We start from the raw sequence: 21802 nt of genomic DNA, 5'->3' as shown, positions 1-21802 counted from the left end.
GTAACGTATTGTTAAGCCTCCATGTGTTTGTCTTTTTTACGTTTTTTTGCCCTGTAATTCATTTCTAATCTCATAGCGTTGTGGTTAGAAAAGATGTTTGATATGATTTCTATTTTCTTAAATTTACTGAGGCTTGATTTGTGACCCAAGATGTGATCTATCCTGGAGAATGTTCCGTGCGCACTTGAGAAGAAAGTGTAATCTGCTGTTTTTGGATGGAATGTCCTATAAATATCAATTAAATCTATCTGATCTATTGTGTCATTTAAAGCTTCTGTTTCCTTATTTATTTTCATTTTGGATGATCTGTCCATTGGTGTAAGTGAGGTGTTAAAGTCCCCCACTATTATTGTGTTACTGTCGATTTCCTCCTTTATAGCTGTTAGCAGTCGCCTTATGTATTGAGGTGCTCCTATGTTGGGTGCATATATATTTATAATTGTTATATCTTCCTCTTGGATTGATCCCTTGATCATTATGTAGTGTCCTTCCTTGTCTCTTGTAACATTCTTATTTTAAAGTCTATTTTATCTGATATGAGTATAGCTACTCCAGTTTTCTTTTGATTTCCATTTGCATGGAATATCTTTTTCCATCCCCTCACTTTCAGTCTGTATGTGTCCCTAGATCTGAAGTGGGTCTCTTGTAGACAGCATATATATGGGTCTTGTTTCTGTATCCATTCAGCAAGCCTGTGTCTTTTGGTTGGAGCATTCAATCCATTCACGTTTAAGGTAATTATCGATATGTATGTTCCTATGACCATTTTCTTAATTGTTTTGGGTTTGTTTTTGTAGGTCCTTTCTTCCTCTTGTGTTTCTTGCCTAGAGAAGTTCCTTTAGCATTTGTTGTAGAGCTGGTTTGGTGGTGCTGAATTCTCTTAGCTTTTGCTTGTCTGTAAAGCTTTTGATTTCTCCATCGAATCTAAATGAGATCCTTGCCGGGTAGAGTAATCTTGGTTGTAGGTTCTTCCCTTTCATCACTTTAAGTATATCATGCCACTCCCTTCTGGCTTGTAGAGTTTCTGCTGAGAAATCAGCTGTTAACCTTATGGGAGTTCCCTTGTATGTTATTCGTCATTTTTCCCTTGCTGCTTTCAATAATTTTTCTTTGTCTTTAATTTTTGCCAATTTGATTAATATGTGTCTCGGCATGTTTCTCCTTGGATTTATCCTGTATGGGACTCTCTGCGTTTCCTGGACTTGGGTGGCTATTTCCTTTCCCATGTTGGGGAAGTTTTCGACTATAATCTCTTCAAATATTTTCTCAGGTCCTTTCTCTCTCTCTTCTCCTTCTGGGACCCCTATAATGCGAATGTTGTTGCGTTTAATGTTGTCCCAGAGGTCTCTTAGGCTGTCTTCATTTCTTTTCATTCCTTTTTCTTTAGTCTGTTCCGCAGCAGTGAATTCCACCATTCTGTCTTCCAGGTCACTTATCCGTTCTTCTGCCTCAGTTATTCTGCTATTGATTCCTTCTAGTGTAGTTTTCATTTCAGTTATTGTATTGTTCATCTCTGTTTGTTCTTTAATTCTTCTAGGTCTTTGTTAAACATTTCTTGCATCTTCTCGATCTTTGCCTCCATTCTTATTCCGAGGTCCTGGATCATCTTCACTATCATTATTCTGAATTCTTTTTCTGGAAGGTTGCCTATGTCCACTTCATTTAGTTGTTTTTCTGGTGTTTTATCTTGTTCCTTCATCTGGTATATAGCCCTCTGCCTTTTCATCTTGTCTATCTTTCTCTGAGTGTGGTTTTTGTTCCACAGGCTGCAGGATTGTAGATTTTCTTGCTTCTGCTGTCTGCCCTCTGGTGGTTGAGGCTATCAAGAGGCTTGATGGGAGGCTCTGGTGGTGGGTAGAGCTGACTCTCCAGGTATTTTTAATTTTAGTTTTAAATTCTGCATTATATCAGAACTTCTGTCCTTTTAGCAAAAGCCAAAAGGAAAATACTAGGAGAAATATGTATTTTCTCCCTTAGCATCTACGAGTTGTGCTAAATATTCTTTTAGTGACAAAAGAGAAGTAATACAAAAGATTTCTGAAGCAGCAGCACAGTAGTGTTTTCATGTAACTTTTTTTCATCGTTTGTAATAATTTCCATTTGATCTTTATTTTGTGTTTTTGAAAATCAAATTTCTACTTATGTATTCCATTTTGTGTTTTTGAAAATCAAATTTCCACTTATGTATTCCAATCAATCACTTATAAAAATTTGTCAGAAAATCTTTTCATCCAAGAATTTTGTTGCCTTCGTTTCAACCTAAACTTATTTGTCTTAGGAAACAATAGTGCAACTGACTCAAAGATAACCTCCCTGATGTGAAGGTGAAGGAAGCGAATGCTTCACCTAATAGAGTGAAAAATATCTAAACACATTCTTTTTTTTTTTTTTTGGCTGCATTGGGTCTTCGTTGCTGCACATGGGCTTTCTCTAGTTGTGGTAAGCAGGGGCTACTCTTCGTTGCAGTGCGCGGGCTTCGCATTGCAGTGGCTTCTCTTGTTGCGGAGCACGGGCTCTAGGCATGCAGGCTTCAGTAGTTGTGGCATGCAGGCTCAGTAGTTGTGGCTTGCAGGCTCTAGAACACAGGCTCAGTAGTTGTGGTGCACAGGCTTAGTTACTCCACGGCATGTGGGATCTTCCCAGACCAGGGATCGAACCAGTGTCCCCTGCATTGGCAGGTGGATTCTTAACCACTGTGCCACCAGGGAAGTTCCTCTAAATACATCCTTGAAAGATAACAACATAAAAAAGTCAAGGAAAATTTAAAGAAAGTGTAGTTTTGTTTTCCTTTTTAAGTTATCACAGCTTTGAAGACTTTAATATTGAGAATTCCTGGTTTACTATGTGTTTCAGGTGTTCTAAACCTTCAACATTTTCTTGAATATGAATTGTGCCTTTTCTCTAAATGTGGGTATATATGTGTGTGTGTATATGTATATGTTTAAAATGAACAATAAAAGTATTTTTTTCCTTAAAAAAAAAGCCATGTCTGTTCAAAGCAGAAATAATAACAATGTTATTATGGGAGTTTTCTCATACAAAGAAATAGAATCTTTGACAACAATAACACAATAGCTGAAAGGGATATAAATTAAATTATACTGCTTTAAGATATTAACTTTATACAATATGTGGTATAAAATTAATCTAAGGACTAATGTGATAAATGAAGGATGCCTATTGTATTCACAATAGCAATCTCTTCAAAAATAAATCCAAGAGGGGGAAAGTGGGGGCGGGGGGGCAGTGGTGGTGAGATGAACTGGGAGATTGGGATTGACATATATACACTAATATGTATAAAATAGATAACTAATAAGAATCTGCTGTATAAAAAATTAAATTAAATTAAATTTTAAAAAAAGAACATTTAAATAAATAAATAATAAATCCAAGAGATACAGTTCAAAACTTAAAAGAGGAGATAAAATAGAAAACTTTAAACATGTTTAATTAATTGATAAAAGGCATGAAAGGAAATAATAATAGATGATACAAATAGAAAACAAAGAGCAAAATGTTCGACCTAATGCATATTTTTTGCAGGTTTACATGAGTATTCAGTAAAATGGATCCATATGATGGGTCATAAATCAAGTCTCAATAAATTCCAAATGATTGAAATCACTCATAGCATGATCTCTATGACAGAATTAAATTAGAAGTTAATAAAATGGATAATTAGAAAAATATTCAAATTTGTGGAAATTAAATAACACATTGTTTAAAAACAAAATGAAACAGAAACAACCCATGTGTCAGAAAAAGAATCATAAGTAAAATTATTTTTAATTTAATTATAATGAAAACACAATATATCAAAATTTGTTAGATTCCCATTAAAGCAGTGTTTATATGGAAATTTATAGCTTTAAATGAATACATGGAAAAATAAGAAAGGTTTAAAAATAACGATCTAAGCTCCCACATTTTAAAAAAATAGATCAAATTAAGCTTAAAGTAAGTAGAGACAGTATATAGTAAAGATAAGAGCACAAATCAATAAAGTATGTAGGAGACAAACAATAAAGAAAATCTATAAAGGTAAAAATTGGTTTCTTTTTTTTTCTTTTCTTTCTTTTTTTTTCTGTGCTGTATCGCGTCTTAGTTGCAGCGTGCACGGTCTTCATTGAGGTGCGCTGGACCTTTCCTTGCAGTGCAGGCTCTTTGTTACACCACACAAGCTTCTCTCTAGTTATGGCATGTGAGTTTTCTTTCTCTAGTTGTGGCGTGCGGGCTCCAGGGTGCGTGGGTTCTGTAGTTTGCAGCATGGGTCTCTCTCATTGAGGTGCACGAGCTCTGTAGTTATGGTGAGCGGGCTTAGTTGCCCCACACACCCGGCATATGGGATCTTAGTTCTCTGACCAGGGATCGAACCCACGTCCCCTGTATCAGAAGGTGGATTCTTTAGCACAGGACCACCAGGGTAGTCCCCAAAATTGGTTTCTTTAAAAGATTAATAAGATAAATAACTCAACAATATACTGACCAAGAAAAAAAAGAGAAAACACAAATTACCAATAACAGTAATGAAAGAGAGGCCATCATTACAGATCCTACAGACATTAAAAAGTGTATAGGCTGTATAATATTAACAACTATCTGCCAATAACATTGATAAGTAGATAAATTTTATTTATTTGTTTGTTTGTTTGTTTATATTGAAGTATAGTTGATCTACAATGTTGTGTTACTTTCTGGTGTACAGCAAAGTGATTCAGTTATATATATTCATTTTTCAGATTCTTTTCCATCATGGTTTATTACAGGATATTGAGCATAATCTCCTGTGCTATACAGTAGGACCTTGTTGTTTATCTATTTTATATATAATAGTTTGTATCTGCTAATCCCAAACTCCTAATTAGCTCTCCCCTACCCCCTTTCCCCTTTGGTAACCATAAGTTTGTTTTGTATGTCTGTGAATCTGTTTCTGTTTTGTAAGTAAGTTCATTTGTGTCATATTTAAATTCCACATATAAGTGATATCATATGGCATTTGTCTTTCTCTTTCTGACTTACTACACTTAATATAACAATCTCTAGGTCCATCCATGTAGCTGCAAATGCCATTATTTCATTCTTTTTATGGCTGAGTAATATTCCACTATGTATATGTGCCATATCTTTTTTATCCATTCATCTGTCAATGGGCATTTAGGTTGCTCCCATGTCTTGGCTATTGTAAATAGTGCTGCTATGAACATTGTGGTGCACGTATCTTTTCAGATTATGGTTTTCTCTGGATATATGTCCAGGAGTGGGGTTGCTGGATCATATGGCAGTTTTATTTTTAGTTTTTTAAGGAACTTCCATACTGTTTTTCATAGTGGCTGCACCAATTTACATTCCTACCAACAATGTAGGAGGGTCCCCTTTTTGCTGCACCTTCTCCAGTATTTGTTATTTGTAGACTTTTTAATGATGGCCATTCTAACCAGTATGAGGTGGTACCTCATTGTAGTTTTGATTTGCATTTCTCTAATGATTAGTGATGTTGAGCATCTTTTCATGTGCCTATTTGCTATCTGTATGTTTTTGGTAAAATTTATTTTAAAACTTTTTTCTGAAACTGACATAAGAAGAAATAGAAAATTTGAATTGCTCTATATCTACTAGAGATATTGAATTTATAATTTAAAACCACTCCACAAATACTCCAGACCTATATAGTTTTGCCAGTAAATTCTTCCAAATATATGAGGAAGAAACGATACCAATCTGACACAAATTCATCCAGTGATGATTAAAAAAAGGAACAATTACTTACTCATTTTTTGAAACCAGAAAAACCCTGATACCAAAACCTGACAAGGACATTACTAGAAAATAAAATTTAAAAATCAATATTTCTCATGAACATAGATGAAAAATTTTAAGAAAATAATAAGAATCACAATCTAGTCATATATTAAAAGGTTAATACACCATGACCATGTGAGGTTTATTTCAGGAATGAAAGTTTGGTTTGATATTTGAAAATTAATCTCTATAATTCACCACATTGAAAGAATGAGTGAGAAACACATGTGATTATCTTAACAGATGTAGGGAAATCATTTGACAAAATTCAATACCCATTCTTCTTTAAAAAACAAAACAAAACAAAAACAAACAAGTCTCAACAAACTAGGAATAGAAGGGAACTTCTTCAATCTGATAAAGGATAGATTTTTTAAAAAACATAACTAACATCAAACTTAATGGTGAAAAATTTACCCTTAAGATTGGGAAGAAGGCAAGAATGTCTGCTCTCATCCTTTATATTTTAACATTGTTCTGGAGGTTCTAGACAGTGCAATAGAAATGAAAAAGAAATATAGTCATTAAAAATTTTAAACTGTCTTAGTTTGCAGACAACCTGATTGTTTACATAGAAAACAAAACAAAAAACTCTACAAACTACCGGAACTAATAAGTGAATATAGCAAAGTTGTAGGAGACAAGGTTAATATATTAAAACATCAATTGTATGTCCTCCTCTGGCAGCAAACAATTGGGGGGGAAAAATTTGCTTATCAAAAGACACAATATGACATTTTAAAAAGAACACTACTTAACATCAAAAATATAAAATACTAGCAATAAATCTAATGAAATATGTGCAAGACCACTACATGGAAAACTACAAAGCTTTTTTGAATAAAATATTTTAAAAATAAATGAGGAGATATAACATGTTCATGGATAAGAAGACTCAAAGTGGTTAAAATGACAATTCTCTCAAAATTAATTTATAGAGCCAAAGCAACCCCAACTTAAATCCCACCAGGATTTTAATAGAAATTCACAAACTGAACCTAAAATGTGTATGGAAATTCCAATGAGCTTGAATAAGCTGAGACAATCTTGAAAAAGGAACAAACTTTTTTTTTAAAGGAACTTTGAAAACACACTACCTGATTGCAAGGCTTACTACAAATTTACGAAAGTTAAGACTGTGTCTCATAAATATTAGGATGGACAAATATAGCAAACAACAGAATAGAGAGTCCAGAGATAGCCCCACACATGTATGGTCAATTTAGTCTTCTACAAAGGCTCTATGGTTAAGAGGAAAGGAAAGTCTTTTCAACAAAGTGGCTAGACTTTGAAAGAAACCAGACACAAAAAAGTACATAACAATTCCATTTATTTAAGTTGCAAAAAAAAGCAAAAATCTGATCTACAATGGTAAAAACCATAACAGTTGTTGTTCTGGTGATGGTAGGATGGGGTTGACTGGAAAGAGACAAAGAGGGAAGTTTCTGGGGTGATAGGAATGTTCTATATCTCGATTGGGGTGATAATAACATAGGTAAATGCATTTGTCTAATCTTATCAAAATTAAGTGCTGTGCATTTTACTGTATATAAATTTTACCTCGATGAAAAGAAATTTAAAAGATGGAGGAAAGGACAATGGGACCGGCAGGTCAAAGACAAAGAAATATAAAACAAAACAACACATTTGTACTTGAACAAACTTTGTTCAAAGTGTTTGGAGCTGCCTGGGGAAGGAGTGAGGATGAGGTGACTATGAGACAAGCACCAGCAGTGATTGATCCCATCACTGAGAAGTCTTTCAAGTATAGTAGATAAATTCATTCCTCAACCCCATTCACAATGATTCCCGACTCTTCCATGATGTGTATTCCAAAGCAATGGCTAGGGGGCAATAGTGTTTCAAAATCAATTACAGTAGGTCATTTGGGAAGATTCTCTGGGGCATATTTCCCCACTGGGCATCTAGCCAGGCCCAGCTATTTCTTTCCTCAAGCATTAGAGCTGGGCAGTGCCCACCCACACACTGAAGCTTCCCAGGAGAATCTGAAAATAATTGCAATCAAGGGATGAAAAAAAAAAAATGAAGCAGAGTTTTGCTCTAAAACACAAATGGAAAACCACAAAATTGAAATCAATAAATGTTTAAAGAAAGGACTACCAAGTGAAATGTTGTATCAACTTCATTCATTGTTGGCTATAGTATTTATTAAAATTCCATTACAGCCCACTCATATAAAAACCTGCACACAAATATTCACAGCAGCTTTATTTGTAACAGCCAAAAACTGGAAATAACCCAAATGTCCTTCAACAGGTAAATGGGCAAACAAATTCTGGTATATCCATACAATGGTATACTACCCTGTATTCGTTTGCTAGGGCTGCCTTAACAAAGTAGCACACACTGGGTAGCTTAAACAATATAAATTTATTTTCTCAGAGTTCTGAAGGCCAGAAGTCTGCGATCAAAATGTTGGCAGGGTTGATTTCTTTCAAGGGCCATGAGGGAAGTACCTGTTCCAAGCCTCTAGCCTTGGTCTGTAGATGTCTTCTCCCTGCATCTTCACATCATCTTCCTTCAGTGTGTAGCTCTGTGTCCAAATTTCCTCTTCTTATAAGGACTACCAGTCATATTGGATTAAGGCCCATCCTAATGATCTCACTGTAACTCGATTACCTCAGTAGAGACCTTATCTCCAAATAAGGTCATATTCTGAGGTGTTGGAGGTTATGACACCTACATATGAACTGGGCGGGGGAGTGGGGGGTAAGGGAAATGACAAAATTCAACCCATAACACATCCAGTAATTTTAAAAAAGAACGAAATACCATGATACATGCAACAACTTGGACGGACCTTCAAGGCATTATGTTGAGTGCTAAAAGCTAATCACAGAAGGTTACATGCTGTATGGTTCCATTTCTATGACACCTTCAAAATGACAAAAATTATAAAGATGGAGAACAGATTAGTGATTTTTAGAGATTTGTGGGGAGCGGGGTAGGTGTGACTACACAGGGGAACAGTTCTGTATCTAGGTTGTGGTGGTGGCTACACAAATCCACATGTGGTAAAATTGCATACAACTACACACACACATTGTACCACTGTGAATTTCCTAGTTGCAATCTTACACCACACGTATGTAAGAGGGAATACTGAGTGAGTCTGAGTAAAGGGTACACAGGATTTTATGTACTATTTTTGAAACTTCTTGTGCGTCTATAGCTATTTCAAAATAAAATTTTTTTAAACTCACTTTAGTAATAAAGACTCATTCTCAGGTTAAAAAAATTATTATAGTGAAAATTATTTGTTTTTTGTTTTTCAACTTCATGTGAAAATCTATGGATGCTCAAAGTATCCAGCTGAGGGTTAAATAAGTAATCTACTCATGACAGAAAATGATTTCAAGAGAAAAATTGTAATGATCATTTCCTCTTTTATAGAAAAAATAGATACATTTAATGTAGGTGCATTTTAATTTGCCTTATAGGAGGTGGTATGCCTGGTGGAGTGCATTACCCATATTTAACTAAACCAACCCTTATGTAATGGACAAGTAGCTTTAAAAAATTCTTGAAAAAAATCCACAGAATGAAATTAATTTTAACAATGCAAACACCATGCTTAAGAAAATGACTGAGGGACTTCCCTGGTGGTGCAGTGTTTAAGAATCCGCCTGCCAATGCAGGGGACACGGGTTCGAGCCCTGGTCCGGGAAGATCCCACATGCTGTGGAGCAACTAAGCCCATGCACCACAACTACTGAGCCTGTGCTCTAGAGCCCTAGAGCCACAACTACTGAGCCCACGTGCCACAACTACTGAAGCCTGAGTGCCTAGAGCCCGTGCTCCACAACAAGAGAAGCCACCGCAATGAGAAACCTGCACACTGCAACAAAGAGTAGCCCCCGCTCACCACAACTAGAGTAAGCCCGTGCGCAGCAATGAAGACCCAATGCAGCCAAAAATAAATAAATTTTTTTTTAAAAAAAAAGAAAAGAAAATGACTGAGCTAGGACACTTCACTGGGAAAAATGTGAAGAAAAATTAATGCAATCAACTGCTTTGGCAAATTTCATATTCTAGGAATGACTCTACCAATACCTGCCATCCCACATGTTTTTCCTACAGTATGATGTGGACAATCCCTCATCGAGAAGAGAGGTCTAAGTTCCCTTGTCTTGAATCTGTGGGAGCCTATGACTATTCAGAGAGGTACTATGTGACTTCCAAGGCTGGGTCACTAAAAGTAGTACAGCTTCCACCTGGTCTTGTTGGGATGCACAGTCTTGGAACCCAGTCGCTATGATGTGAAGAAGTAAAGCTGTCACACGGAGGCACCACCAATTGGTGTTCCAGCCCAGCCTCAGCTGAGGTCCAGCCAATAACCAGAATAAACTGTACCTTCAAATGATTCTAGCTCTCAGCTTTTGAGTGGAAGAGATGAACTAACCATGACAAGCTCTGCTCAAGTTGAAATCCAAAAGCAAACAAAGACAATTTTATTTCTTCCTTTTTTATTTGAGTGCCTTTTATTTCTTTTTCCTGCCTAATTGCTCTGGCAAGGACTTCCAGTACTATGTTGAATAGGAGTAGTGAGAGTGGGCATCCTTGTTTTGTTTCTGATCTTAGAGGAAATATTTTCTACTTTTCACTGTTGAGAATGATATTAGCCATGGGCTTGTCATATATGTCCTTTATTATATCAAGGTACATTCCTTCTATTACCTAACTTGTTGAGAGTTTTTATCATGAAAGGATATTGTTTTTTGTCAAATACTTTTTCTGCATCTATTGAGATGATCATGTGATTTTTATCCTTCATTCTTTTGAAGTCATTTACCACATTTACTGATTTGCATATGTTAAAACTTCCTTGCATCTTAGGGATAAATCCCACTTGATTATGGTATATGATCCTTTTAATGTGCTGTTGACTTCGGTTTGCTAGTATTTTGTTGAAGATTTTTGCATCTATATTCATCAGGGATAGTTGGAATATTACTCAGCCATAAAAGAAAATCCTGCCATTTGTGACAACGTAGATGAACCTGGAGAACATTATGCTAAGTGCAATAAACCAGACGGAGAAAGACAAATACTGTATGACTTCAATCATATGCTGAATCTAAAAAAATATCATACTATAGAAATAGAGTGGAACGGTGGTTGCCAGATTGGAAGGGAGAGGAAAGGGGAGATGTTGGTCAAAGGGTACAACTTTCAGTTATAAGATGAATAAGTTCCAGTGTGGTGACTGTAGTTAATACTACTATACTATATACCTGCAATTTGCTAAAAGAATAGGTCTTAAGCGTTCTCACCACCAAATAAAAGGTAACTATGTGAAGTGATGAAAGTGTTAATTAACTTGCTTGTGGTAATCATTTCACAATGTATACATTTATCAAATCATCCTGTTGTACACCCTAAATATATACAATTTTATTTGTCAATTATACGTCAATAAAGCTGGAAGGAAAATAATTCTAGCTTTAAAAATAAGAAAGAGGAGTGGCAGCTAGGGCTTCTGTTCTACAGGATGGGTTTTTTAAAGTTGTCAAGAATAAGGCCTACTTTAGGAGATACCAAGTGAAATTTAGAAGACGACGACAGGGCAAAACTGACTACTATGCTTGGAAACGATTGGTAATCCAAGATAAAAATAAGTACAACACACCCAAATACAGAATGATAGTTCATGTAACTAACAGAGATATCATTCATCAGATTGCTTATGCCCGTATAGAAGGAGATATGATAGTTTGTGCAGCTTATGGTGTGAAGGTTGGCCTGACAAATTATGCTGCAGCATATTGTTCTGGCCTGCTGCTGGCATGCAGCCTTCTTAATAGGTTTGGTATGGACAAAATTTATGAAGGCCAAGTCGAGGTGACTGGAGATGAATACAATGTGGAAAGCATTGATGGTCAACCTGGTGCCTTCACCTGTTACTTGGATGCAGGGCTTGCCAGGACTACTACTGGGAATAAAGTTTTTGGGGCCCTGAAGGGAGCTGCCGATGGAGGCTTATCTATCCCTCACAGTACCAAACGGTTCCCTGGTTATGATTCAGAAAGCAAAGAATTTAATGCTGAGGTACACCAAAAGCACATCATGGGGCAGAACGTTGCAGATTATATGCGTTACCTGATTGAAGAAGATGAAGATGCTTACAAAAAACAATTCTCTCAATACATAAAGAACAACGTAACTCCAGATATGATGGAGGAGATGTATAAGAAAGCTCATGCTGCAATATGAGAGAATCCAGTGTATGAGAAGAAGCCTAAGAAAGAAGTTAAAAAGAAGAAGTGGAACCGTCCCAAAATGTCACTTGTGCAGGAGAACGATCGGGTAGCTCAGAAGAAGGCAAGCTTCCTTAGAGCTCAGGAATGGGCTGCTGAGAGTTAATAAACCAAACCACAATTTCTATAAAGATTTTTCAGATAAAGACAGTAATAAACTTATTGAACAAGTGAAAAAAAAATAAGAAAGAGAAAAAAATAAATAAATAAAAATAAGAAAGAGATTCATAAGTAAAATAAATGTTGGGGACTTCCCTGGTGGCACAGTGGTTAAGAATCCACGTGCCAATGCAGGGGACATGGTTTCCAGCCCTGGTCCAGGAAGATCCCACATGCCATGGAGCAACTAAGCCCATGCGCCACAACTACTGAGCCCTTGTGCCACAATTACTGAAGCCCATGCACCTAGAGCCCGTACTCCGCAGCAAGAGAAGCTACCGCAGTGAGAAGCCCATGCACCACAACAAAGAGTAGCCCCCACTCACCACAGCTGAAGAAAGCCTGCACACAGCAACAAACACCCAACATGCCAAAAATAAATAAATAAAATAAAAATTAAAAAATAAGTAAAATAGGGCTTCCCTGGTGGCGCAGTGGTTGAGAATCTACCTGCTAATGCAGGGGACACGGGTTTGAGCCCTGGTCTGGGAAGATCCCACATGCCACGGAGCAGCTGGGCCCGTGAGCCACAACTACTGAGCCTGCGCGTCTGGAGCCTGTGCCCCGCAACGGGAGGGGCCGCGATAGTGAAAGGCCCGCGCACCGCGATGAAGAGCGGTCCCCGCACCGCGATGAAGAGTGGCCCCCACTTGCCGTAACTAGAGAAAGCCCTCGCACGAACTGAAGACCCAACACAGCCAAAAATAAATAAATAAATAAATAAAGTAGCTATAAAAAAAAAAAATAAGTAAAATAAATGTTGTTGTTTTAATCCACTAACTTTTGGGGTTATTTGTTACACAGCAATTGGTAACTGAAACAGCTGGGACAGAAGTCAGCCCCCACCCCACTCCCAAAAAAACCTCAAAAACATCAAAAAGACAATCACATATGCAGGTTTTTATGCAGTACATTAGCCATGATATATGCCTTGAGGTATAAGCTAAGAATACTATGAAGCCCCCATAATTATAAATCCATCTAAATAAGATTTATTTCATTCTTCCTTTTGTAAATTAATATTTACAGGATATGGTTTATAAAATATTTAATATGATCTCTGTAGTAGAGGTACATAATTTATGAGTAAGCATAAATATGTGGTTCAAACGCTTTTACTTGTAAAAGTCTGTGTCAAAAAATTGTAGAGACGCTATCTAAGGATGGGAGCCATGGTGGGATTTTGACCAGGAGAAGGACACTATTGATTTGCCACCAATGACCCAGAAGCGCCAAAGGAATTCTGCCATTTCTAGGGCCCTTGAGGCAGTTTGTCCCCAAGATAAGTGCCTCAGAGATAAGGGTCTCTCACTGCTGCAGGCTTAGCAGAAGTGGAGGAAAAGAAAAAAGAAAGAAAGAATGAGTGTTGCTCTCTTTCCCCAAGAGGCTACATCCAGGAGTGGTTTCATTTGCAGCAAACATTATTTGGCATCTGTAACCCTAACAAGGCATTTGGGGGCTCAGCCCAGCATGCAGGGGCTGGGGTATAAATGCTAAAGGTCTTTCCTGAGAGACCTCAGACCTACTTTCCCATCACTCAAAGCCCAAGACCCCATTCTCCATGCAACCCAGCTTGCCACTCAGCAGATATCTCCAGATCCAGAAGGCAGAGATATATGTTCCACCTTCAGCTTAGTGCCTGATATCACAGCTCATCTGCCAGGTAAGTGGGGAGAGAGGTAGAACAGCAGGAAACATAAAGAAAGAGCAGGAGTTCTGGAGTCTGCCAGATTTTAGTCCAGCAGGACTTAAAAAAAACACTTGAGGAAATAACAGCTAAAATCTTCCCAAATATGGCAAGAGACAAAGCCTAGAAACTGAAGCTCAGTGAACCCCAAATAGAATAAACCTAAAGAAATCCAAGCCAAGATACATCATAATTAAACTTCTGGAAACTAAAGATAAAGAAAAAATCTTGAGACTAGTCAGAAAAATTATGCCTTATCTATAGGGGGAAAGCAATTAGAGTGAGAGTGGATTTCTCATCAGAAACCATGAGGCAACACTCAAGGAAATGGCACAATATTTGTTCAGATGCTGAAAGAAAAGAACTGTCAATCCAGCAAAATGTCCTTCCAGAATAAAGGGGAAATTAAGACATTCTCAGATGAAGGAAAACTAAGAAAATTTATCTCTAGCAGACCTAATCTAAAAGAATATCTAAATGAAGTTCTCTGAACCCAAAGGAAAATGCATTCTGTATATGTGTGCATGCTGTACACGTGTATTCACAGAGATACATTTAGACAGATGTACCCTCAGATGAGGGTACTTCATCTGAGTACCCTCATCAAAGGGTACCAACCCCACCTGTTTGCACCAGCAAGAATGAAAAAATAACATGCTGCTAAGTAGTTAAGATAGATGCTGCACCACTATGGAAAACAGCATGGAGGTTCCTAAAAAAACTAGAAATATAATTACCATATGACACAGCAATCCCACTCCTGGGCATATAGCCAGACAAAACTATAGTTCAAAAAGATACATGCACCCCTATGTTCATAGCAGCACTATTCACAATAACTAAGACATGGAAACAACCTAAATGTCCATCACCAGATGAATGGAGAAAGAAGACGTTGTACATGTATACAATGGAATACTACTCAGCCATAAAAAAGAACAAAATAATGCCATTTGCAGCAACATGCATGGAACTAGAGATTATCCTACTAAGTGAAGTAAGTCAGAAAGAGAAAGACAAATACCATATGCTATCACTTATATGTGGAATCTAAAATATGACACAAATGAACATACCTATGAAAGAGAAACAGACTCACAGACATAGAGAACAGACCTGTGGTTGCCGGTGTTGAGGGGAGGCAGGGACTGGGAGTTTTGGGGTTAGCAGATGCAAACTATTACATATAGAATGGATAAACAACAAAGTCCTGCTGTATAGCACAGAGAACTATATTCAATATCCTGAGATAAACCATAATGGAAAATAATATTAAAAAGAATGTATATATATGTATAACTGAATCACTTTGTGGTACATGAGAAATGAACACAACATTGTAAATCAACTATATTTCAATAAAAATTTTAAAAGATAGGAGAATTCCCTGGCAGTCCAGTGTTTGGGACTCTAAGGCTCGGTGCTTTCACTGCCATGAGCCCAGGTTCAATCCCTGGTTGGGGAACTAAGATCCCGCAAGCCACTTGCGGCACAGCCAAAAAAAAAAAGATAGATGCTACAAGGTCTTTGTAATGAAAATCATGCAAACTTTTTACGGGTAGGATTCCCAACTTTCACTCAGGGCATCAGTTCTTATTTTAATTATGATTCTAACAATTGTAGTTCTCTTAAACAAGTTACTGATATTCCTGGAGCCTCAAGTCTCCTCGTTTGTAAAGTGAGTGTGTTTGTATAAAAGCTCCAAAGTTAGAGATCAGATATAAAAGTCCCTAACACTGCACAGCACACATAAAACACACAATACGTAATAGCATTATTATGATGCCCATTGTTACCTGCTTCCCCAGCCTAGAGAAAAGAAAATAACAAATTAGAAAATATGTAAATGAAAAAACAAAGGAAACGATTTTGTTAAAGGAAACTTGGAACATCAAAAAGAAAGAACCTGGTAAGAGGGACCTCCCTGGTGGTCTAGTGGCTAAGACTCCACACTCCCAATGCAGGGGGCCCAGATTCGATCCCTGGTCAGGGAACTAGATCCCACATGCCACAACTAAGAGTTTGCATGCCGCAACGAAGATCCTGAATGGGGCGATGAAGCTTCCGTGTGCTGCAACTAAGACCGGCACAGCCAAATAAATAAATATTCAAAAAAAAAAAAAAGAACCTGGTAAGAATAATATGAGGAAATATAATATACTTTCCTTCTCCCCATGGGTCATCTAAGTTGTTTGATGGTCGATGCAAAAATTATGACACTGTCTAATGCGGTTCTAAATGCATGTACAGGAAATATTTAATACAACATTAAAAAAAGTAATCACTTTGCAATGAAAGCATACTCCCAGCCCACAGAGCTTTTCAAAGATGCTCATGCCATCATTACCAAGGCATTTCTCAATTCCTAATGGTGGGGGTATTCTGTGAAACCTCCTGGGGGCTTAGAGCAATGATGCAGAGTGGGAAGGTTGCACATAATAAACATACTTTAACATTTCTGTTTCCCTATGTTCTCTGATTCTTACCTTTATGTCATACCAAGTTCCTGAATTTCAGTCTTATTAAATGTACATCACAGTGGTGTCCAAGTTTCTGTTAACCAAACTATTAGAATGATTCCTAGCTACTTGAACTCAGAATTTCTGATAATTGCATTCATATAAATAAATGCAGGCTCATCCAACACTGGCTTCTCTCTTCTTCCTTGATACAGAACATTTAGACTTGCTCCCCACACATATTCCCCAGGTTTCTGTAATATAAATTAGTAAAAGTTTGTGACTATTTTGGTGTGAAACCATATTCTCCCAGATCAGAGACATCAGTAAGATGTCTCTTGTTATCCATATCTATTTGGTTTCTGTGTTTCAGTAAAGAGAAGTTTTGGTGTGACTTTGGAAATCAAAAAACACCATGGTATCAGAATCTATTGAGTTTCTGAGTCTTGGATAAACGGAATAATGCCCTCCCCCAAAGATGCCCACATTGTAATCCCCAAAGCCTGTGAATATACTAGGTTACATGACAAAGAGGAATTAAGATTGAAGATGAAATTGTTTGCGAACCAGCTGACCTTAAAATAAGGAGATTATCCTGGATTATCCAGATGGACCCAAATGTAATCAAAAGTGTCTTTAAAAATTTGAGAACTGTTGAATTTGGGTGATAGGCATATCGAGGTTCATTGTAAAACTCAGTGTTTGTATCCATTAGAAAGTTTTGTAATAAAAAATTAAATATATTTTTAAATGTTCAATATCATGAAAGACTAAGAAAAGTTGAGGAACCAAGAAAAGGTTTGGATGAAAGGAGACAAAAGAAACATGACAACTAGATGCACCTGATCCTGGACCGGATCTTGGATCAGAGAAAAAAATATTGCTATAAATTATAGACATTTGGGGGACAGTTGGAGACATTGGAATCTAGATTATCTATTAGACAAAAAAATTGTGTCAATGATTAATTTTTAGGACTTGATAAATTTACTGTAGTTTTCAAGAGAATACCCTTATTCTTAGGAAATACATAGTAAAAGTATCTAGGGGTAAAGGGGCATTATGTCTGAGACACCCTCAAGTGGTTCAAGGGGGAAAAAATATATATATAGAGAGAGAGATGGAGCAATTTTAAAATGTGAAGAAAAAAAAAAGGTTAACAATTGGAGAAACTGGAAAAAGGATGCAAAGAGTTTCTGTGTAATATTGTCACAACTGTTCTGCAGGTTGAAATTATTTTAATTTTATATTATTTATATTTTATGTATTTTAAATTATTATTTTAGAAGTGATCATTTCGTGGATATATTTGTATGTCAAAACTTATCTAATTGTACACTCTAAATTTGTGTCATTTATTGTATGTAGATGATACCTCAATCAAACCCGTTTAGAAATAAAATTAAATGAATAAATAAAAGAATGCAGAGGGAACTTCTGCAAAGGCAGACAGGCGTGTGAAAGGAAGGCAGTGTCGGGAGGGAAGGACACTTCCTTCTAGTTAGAGGTTGGGTTTCATGGAGATGGAACAACTATGGGAGAAGAGTCAGGGTAGCTGGGAAGCCATCATGGCTGTAGGTTCACTTTTCTGCAGCACCACGTAGGGGATGATCTGCACCCTCACAGGGTGTGTTTCCCAGTTCGGACGCTGGGAGGCGCCAGTACACTGCTGCGCATGTACGTTTTCCAGAAGTCTTGGAAAATGCTCCAAGAACTGGAAGAAAAAATTTTAAACCGCACAGTTTGATGATGGAAAACATAAAAGCAAGGCTGAAAAATCAAAATCAATAAATATTTGAATGAACTGTCTTTTAAACTAGCAGGATGTCAACTTCATTCATTCTTGTCTTTAACATTCCTCCAAAATGTCATTAAGTTGGAAAGTTATTTGTGGGTTCAGAGGGCTGCGTTTGCAAGAATTCCTGCAGATGTACGATAATGCTGGGGAATTGTGCTGTATAGTGGTCCTGAATGTAGGAAAACTGAAGAGCTTCCATTTACATTCATTTTTATCTTCCAAAAACTTTTTAAATAACAGTAATTAGAGAATGGACAAAAGACATGAACACTTGTACACTTCACCAAAGAGGATATACAAAGAAGGACCTGAAAGATGTTCAACATTATTAGCCATTAGGGAAATAAAAATTAAGGCCACAATAAGATGCTACTACACACCTATCAGAATGGCTAAAATAAAAACACTGACAAGAACAAGTGTTAACAAGGATGCAGAGTAACCAGAACTCTCATACTTTACTGGCGGGAGTGCAAAATGGTACGGAAAAGAGTTTGACAGCTTCTTATAGACTTACACTTACCATATAACCCAGCAATCTTACTCCTAGGTATTTACCCTGGAGAAATGAATACCTGTGTACATGAATATTCAGAGCAGCTTTATTTGTAACAGCCAAAAGCTGGAAACAACTTAAATGCCTTTAAACTGGTGAATGTCTGTACAAACAGCAGTTCATCCATACAATGGAATACTACTCAGTACTAAAAAGGAACGGACTATTGATAACATATGACAGCCTGGATGGTTCTCTAGGGCATTTGCTGAGTAAAAGAAACCAATCTCAGGGCTTCCCTGGTGGCGCAGTGGTTGGGAGTCTGCCTGCCAATGCAGGGGACACGGGTTCGAGCCCTGGTCTGGGAAAATCCCACATGCCGCGGAGCAACTGGGCCCGTGAGCCACAACTACTGAGCCTGCGCGTCTGGAGCCTGTGCTCCGCAACAAGAGAGGCTGCGATAGTGAGAGGCCCGCGCACCGCAATGAAGAGTGGCCCCCGCTTGCCACAACTAGAGAAAGCCCTCGCACAGAAACGAAGACCCAACACAGCCATAAATAAATAAATAAATAAATAAATAAATAAATAAATAAATAAAAAAGAAACCAATCTCAAAAGGTCGCATGCCGTATAATATTATTTACATAACATTCTCAGAATGACAGAATTGTGGGGGTTATGATTGCCAGATTATGGTTGCCAAGAGTTAAGAAAGGGTGGGAGTGTTGACTACAAAGGGGCAGTATGAGGGAGTTTCTCTGCATGATGGAACTGTTCTGTATCTTGACTGTGGTGTGGTTACATGAATCTACACAAGTGACAAAATTTCACAGAGTGTTTCAAAGCAATTGAGTGAATATTATAATTGGTGAACTCCAAATAAGGTTTTTAGTTAATAGTGTCGATGTTAATGTCCTGGTTTTTATAATTGTCTATAATCATGTAACTACACATAATATTTACATATAAATACATAATGCATAATTATATTTAAATACATTATATATAAATATATATAATCATATAATTGTAAGAAATTTTTATTGGGGGAAGCTGAGTGAAGGATACACTGGACCTCTCTGTATTATCCTTTCCACTTCATGTGGGTCTAAAATTATTTCAAAATAAAAAGGTTTTAAAAAATAAAAATAGGGCTTCCCTGGTGGTGCAGTGGTTAAGAATCCGCCTGCCAATGCAGGGGACACGGGTTGGAGCCCTGGTCCGGGAAGATCTCACATGCCACGGAGCAATTAAGCCCTTGCGCCACAACTACTAAGCCTGCACTCTAGAGCCCGCAAGCCGCAGCTACTGAGCCTGCGCACCACAACTTCTGAAGCCCGTGCACCTACAGCCCGTGCTCCTCAACAAGAGAAGCCATGTCAATGAGAAGCCTGGGCACTGCAACGAAGAGTAGTCCCCGCTCACCCCAACTAGAGAAAGCCCACGTGCAGCAAAGAAGACCCAACACAGCCAAAATAAATAAATAAATATTTTAAAAAATAATATGAACTTTACTAACATTCTCTATTTTGCTACAGTGACTCTAAGCTTTCAGCTGATTTTGGTATGCATAACGTAGTTTCCATGTGCCAAGATTGGTAGACCTACAGGTTGTATTATCTATGTTTCTCTCAATCAGTCATCAAAAATAACTCCTGTGACATAAAAGACCACAGGTTGACCCTAATGCGAATCAAAAAATGTTGGTGGAGACACATTGACCCCTAAAATGTCTATCCTCTATGTTAGACAAAGAAATCAGTTGTGATTAGAAATAGTCAAACATTCTTCAACTGTCAAAAAGCATATTTGTGATAAGGATTTCTATCCATGACCCTTAATCATGAACTCTGCCTCAGGGTAACTTGAAGTATTAGCTACTATTAGTGTTACTGTTAGGGTGGTTTGGAAACAACCAAAAGTTTATTTCATCCTAATAGCTTCTCCTTTTAACTTACATTTGGGAGACATGTTTTATGTTGATAATGCTACTACCATGGTGCGATATTTAGCTTTTAAATAAATATATGTATAGTGGGGGTATGTGCTCAAATATATTTTACCAATAGATATGCAAGTTCTAAAATATTTGGAACATAAAAGATGCTCAAAATGATTATCCATCATGGAAATGCAAGTCAAAACCACAGTGAGATACCACTTCACCCCCATTAAGATGGCCATAATAAAAAAGACAGATGACAAGTGTTAGTGAGAATATGGAGAAATTGGAACCCTTGTGCACGGCCGGTGGAAATGGAAATTGGTATAGCCACTGTGGCAAACAGAATTAAAAATAGAATTAACATATGACCCAGCAATTCTACTTCTGCGTATATATACCCAAAGGAAGTGAAAGCAGTGTCTTGAAGAGATATTTGTACACCCATGTTCATAGCAGCATTATTTTTTTTTTAAATGGGATGTAGTTTTTTACAATGTTGTGTTAGTTTCTACTGTACAGCAAAGTCGAGTTTCCTGTGATATAGAGCAGGTTCTCATTAGTTATCCATTTTATACATATTAGTTAGTGTATATACGTCAATCCCAATCTCCCAATTCATCCCACCCCCTTTTCCCCCCTTGATGTCCATACGTTTGTTCTCTACGTCTGTCTCTATTTCATAGCAGCATTATTTACAATAGCTAAAATGTGGAAGAAATTGCTACCTGACCCAGCAATCCTGGTCCTAGGAACGTACCCAAAAGAACTGAAAACAAGGGCTCCGACAGATACTTGTAAGCCAGTGTTCATAGCAGCACAATTCACAGTAGCCCAAAGGTGGAAACCGTTCCCGGTGAATTTAAGGTTCTTTCTTCATCGCAAAAGAATTTGGAGACAAAGCAGAAAGGTAAAGAAGTTAAGTGAGAGTTTATTTAAGCAAGGATTTGCTCTCAGAGGGAGAACGGGCAGACAGGTGAGGAGCTGGGTTTCTTTGGCAAGCCAGTTATGAGGGGCATACAAATGAAGGGACAGAATATTCACTGGGGAAGGAGAAGTTTGGGGGTCGTATTCCCTGATTTTCATCCCAACTCCATCTTCCCGAGGGGAGGAGGGATTTTTGTCCCTTATTTAGCTTAGATCAGAAGTGTTGTGGTGTTGGTGCAGGATGGGTATTTCTT

General features: G+C 37.4%; 1 protein-coding gene across 1 annotated transcript in view; it reads left to right on the top strand.

Moving 5' to 3' along the window:
- The window catches only part of LOC118892610 (60S ribosomal protein L5-like), a 33140-nt gene extending 20954 nt beyond the window's left edge, over positions 1-12186 (top strand). Inside the window, 1 exon segment of the mRNA XM_036847352.1 lies at positions 11314-12186. Within this exon segment, the coding sequence (XP_036703247.1) occupies positions 11314-12186 (873 nt within the window).
- The last annotated feature ends 9616 nt before the right edge of the window (positions 12187-21802 follow it).

The sequence above is a fragment of the Balaenoptera musculus genome, chromosome 3 (genome assembly GCF_009873245.2).
Source record: "Balaenoptera musculus isolate JJ_BM4_2016_0621 chromosome 3, mBalMus1.pri.v3, whole genome shotgun sequence".
NCBI classification, from domain to species: domain Eukaryota; kingdom Metazoa; phylum Chordata; class Mammalia; order Artiodactyla; family Balaenopteridae; genus Balaenoptera; species Balaenoptera musculus.
This window is presented reverse-complemented; position numbering and strand designations above follow the sequence as displayed.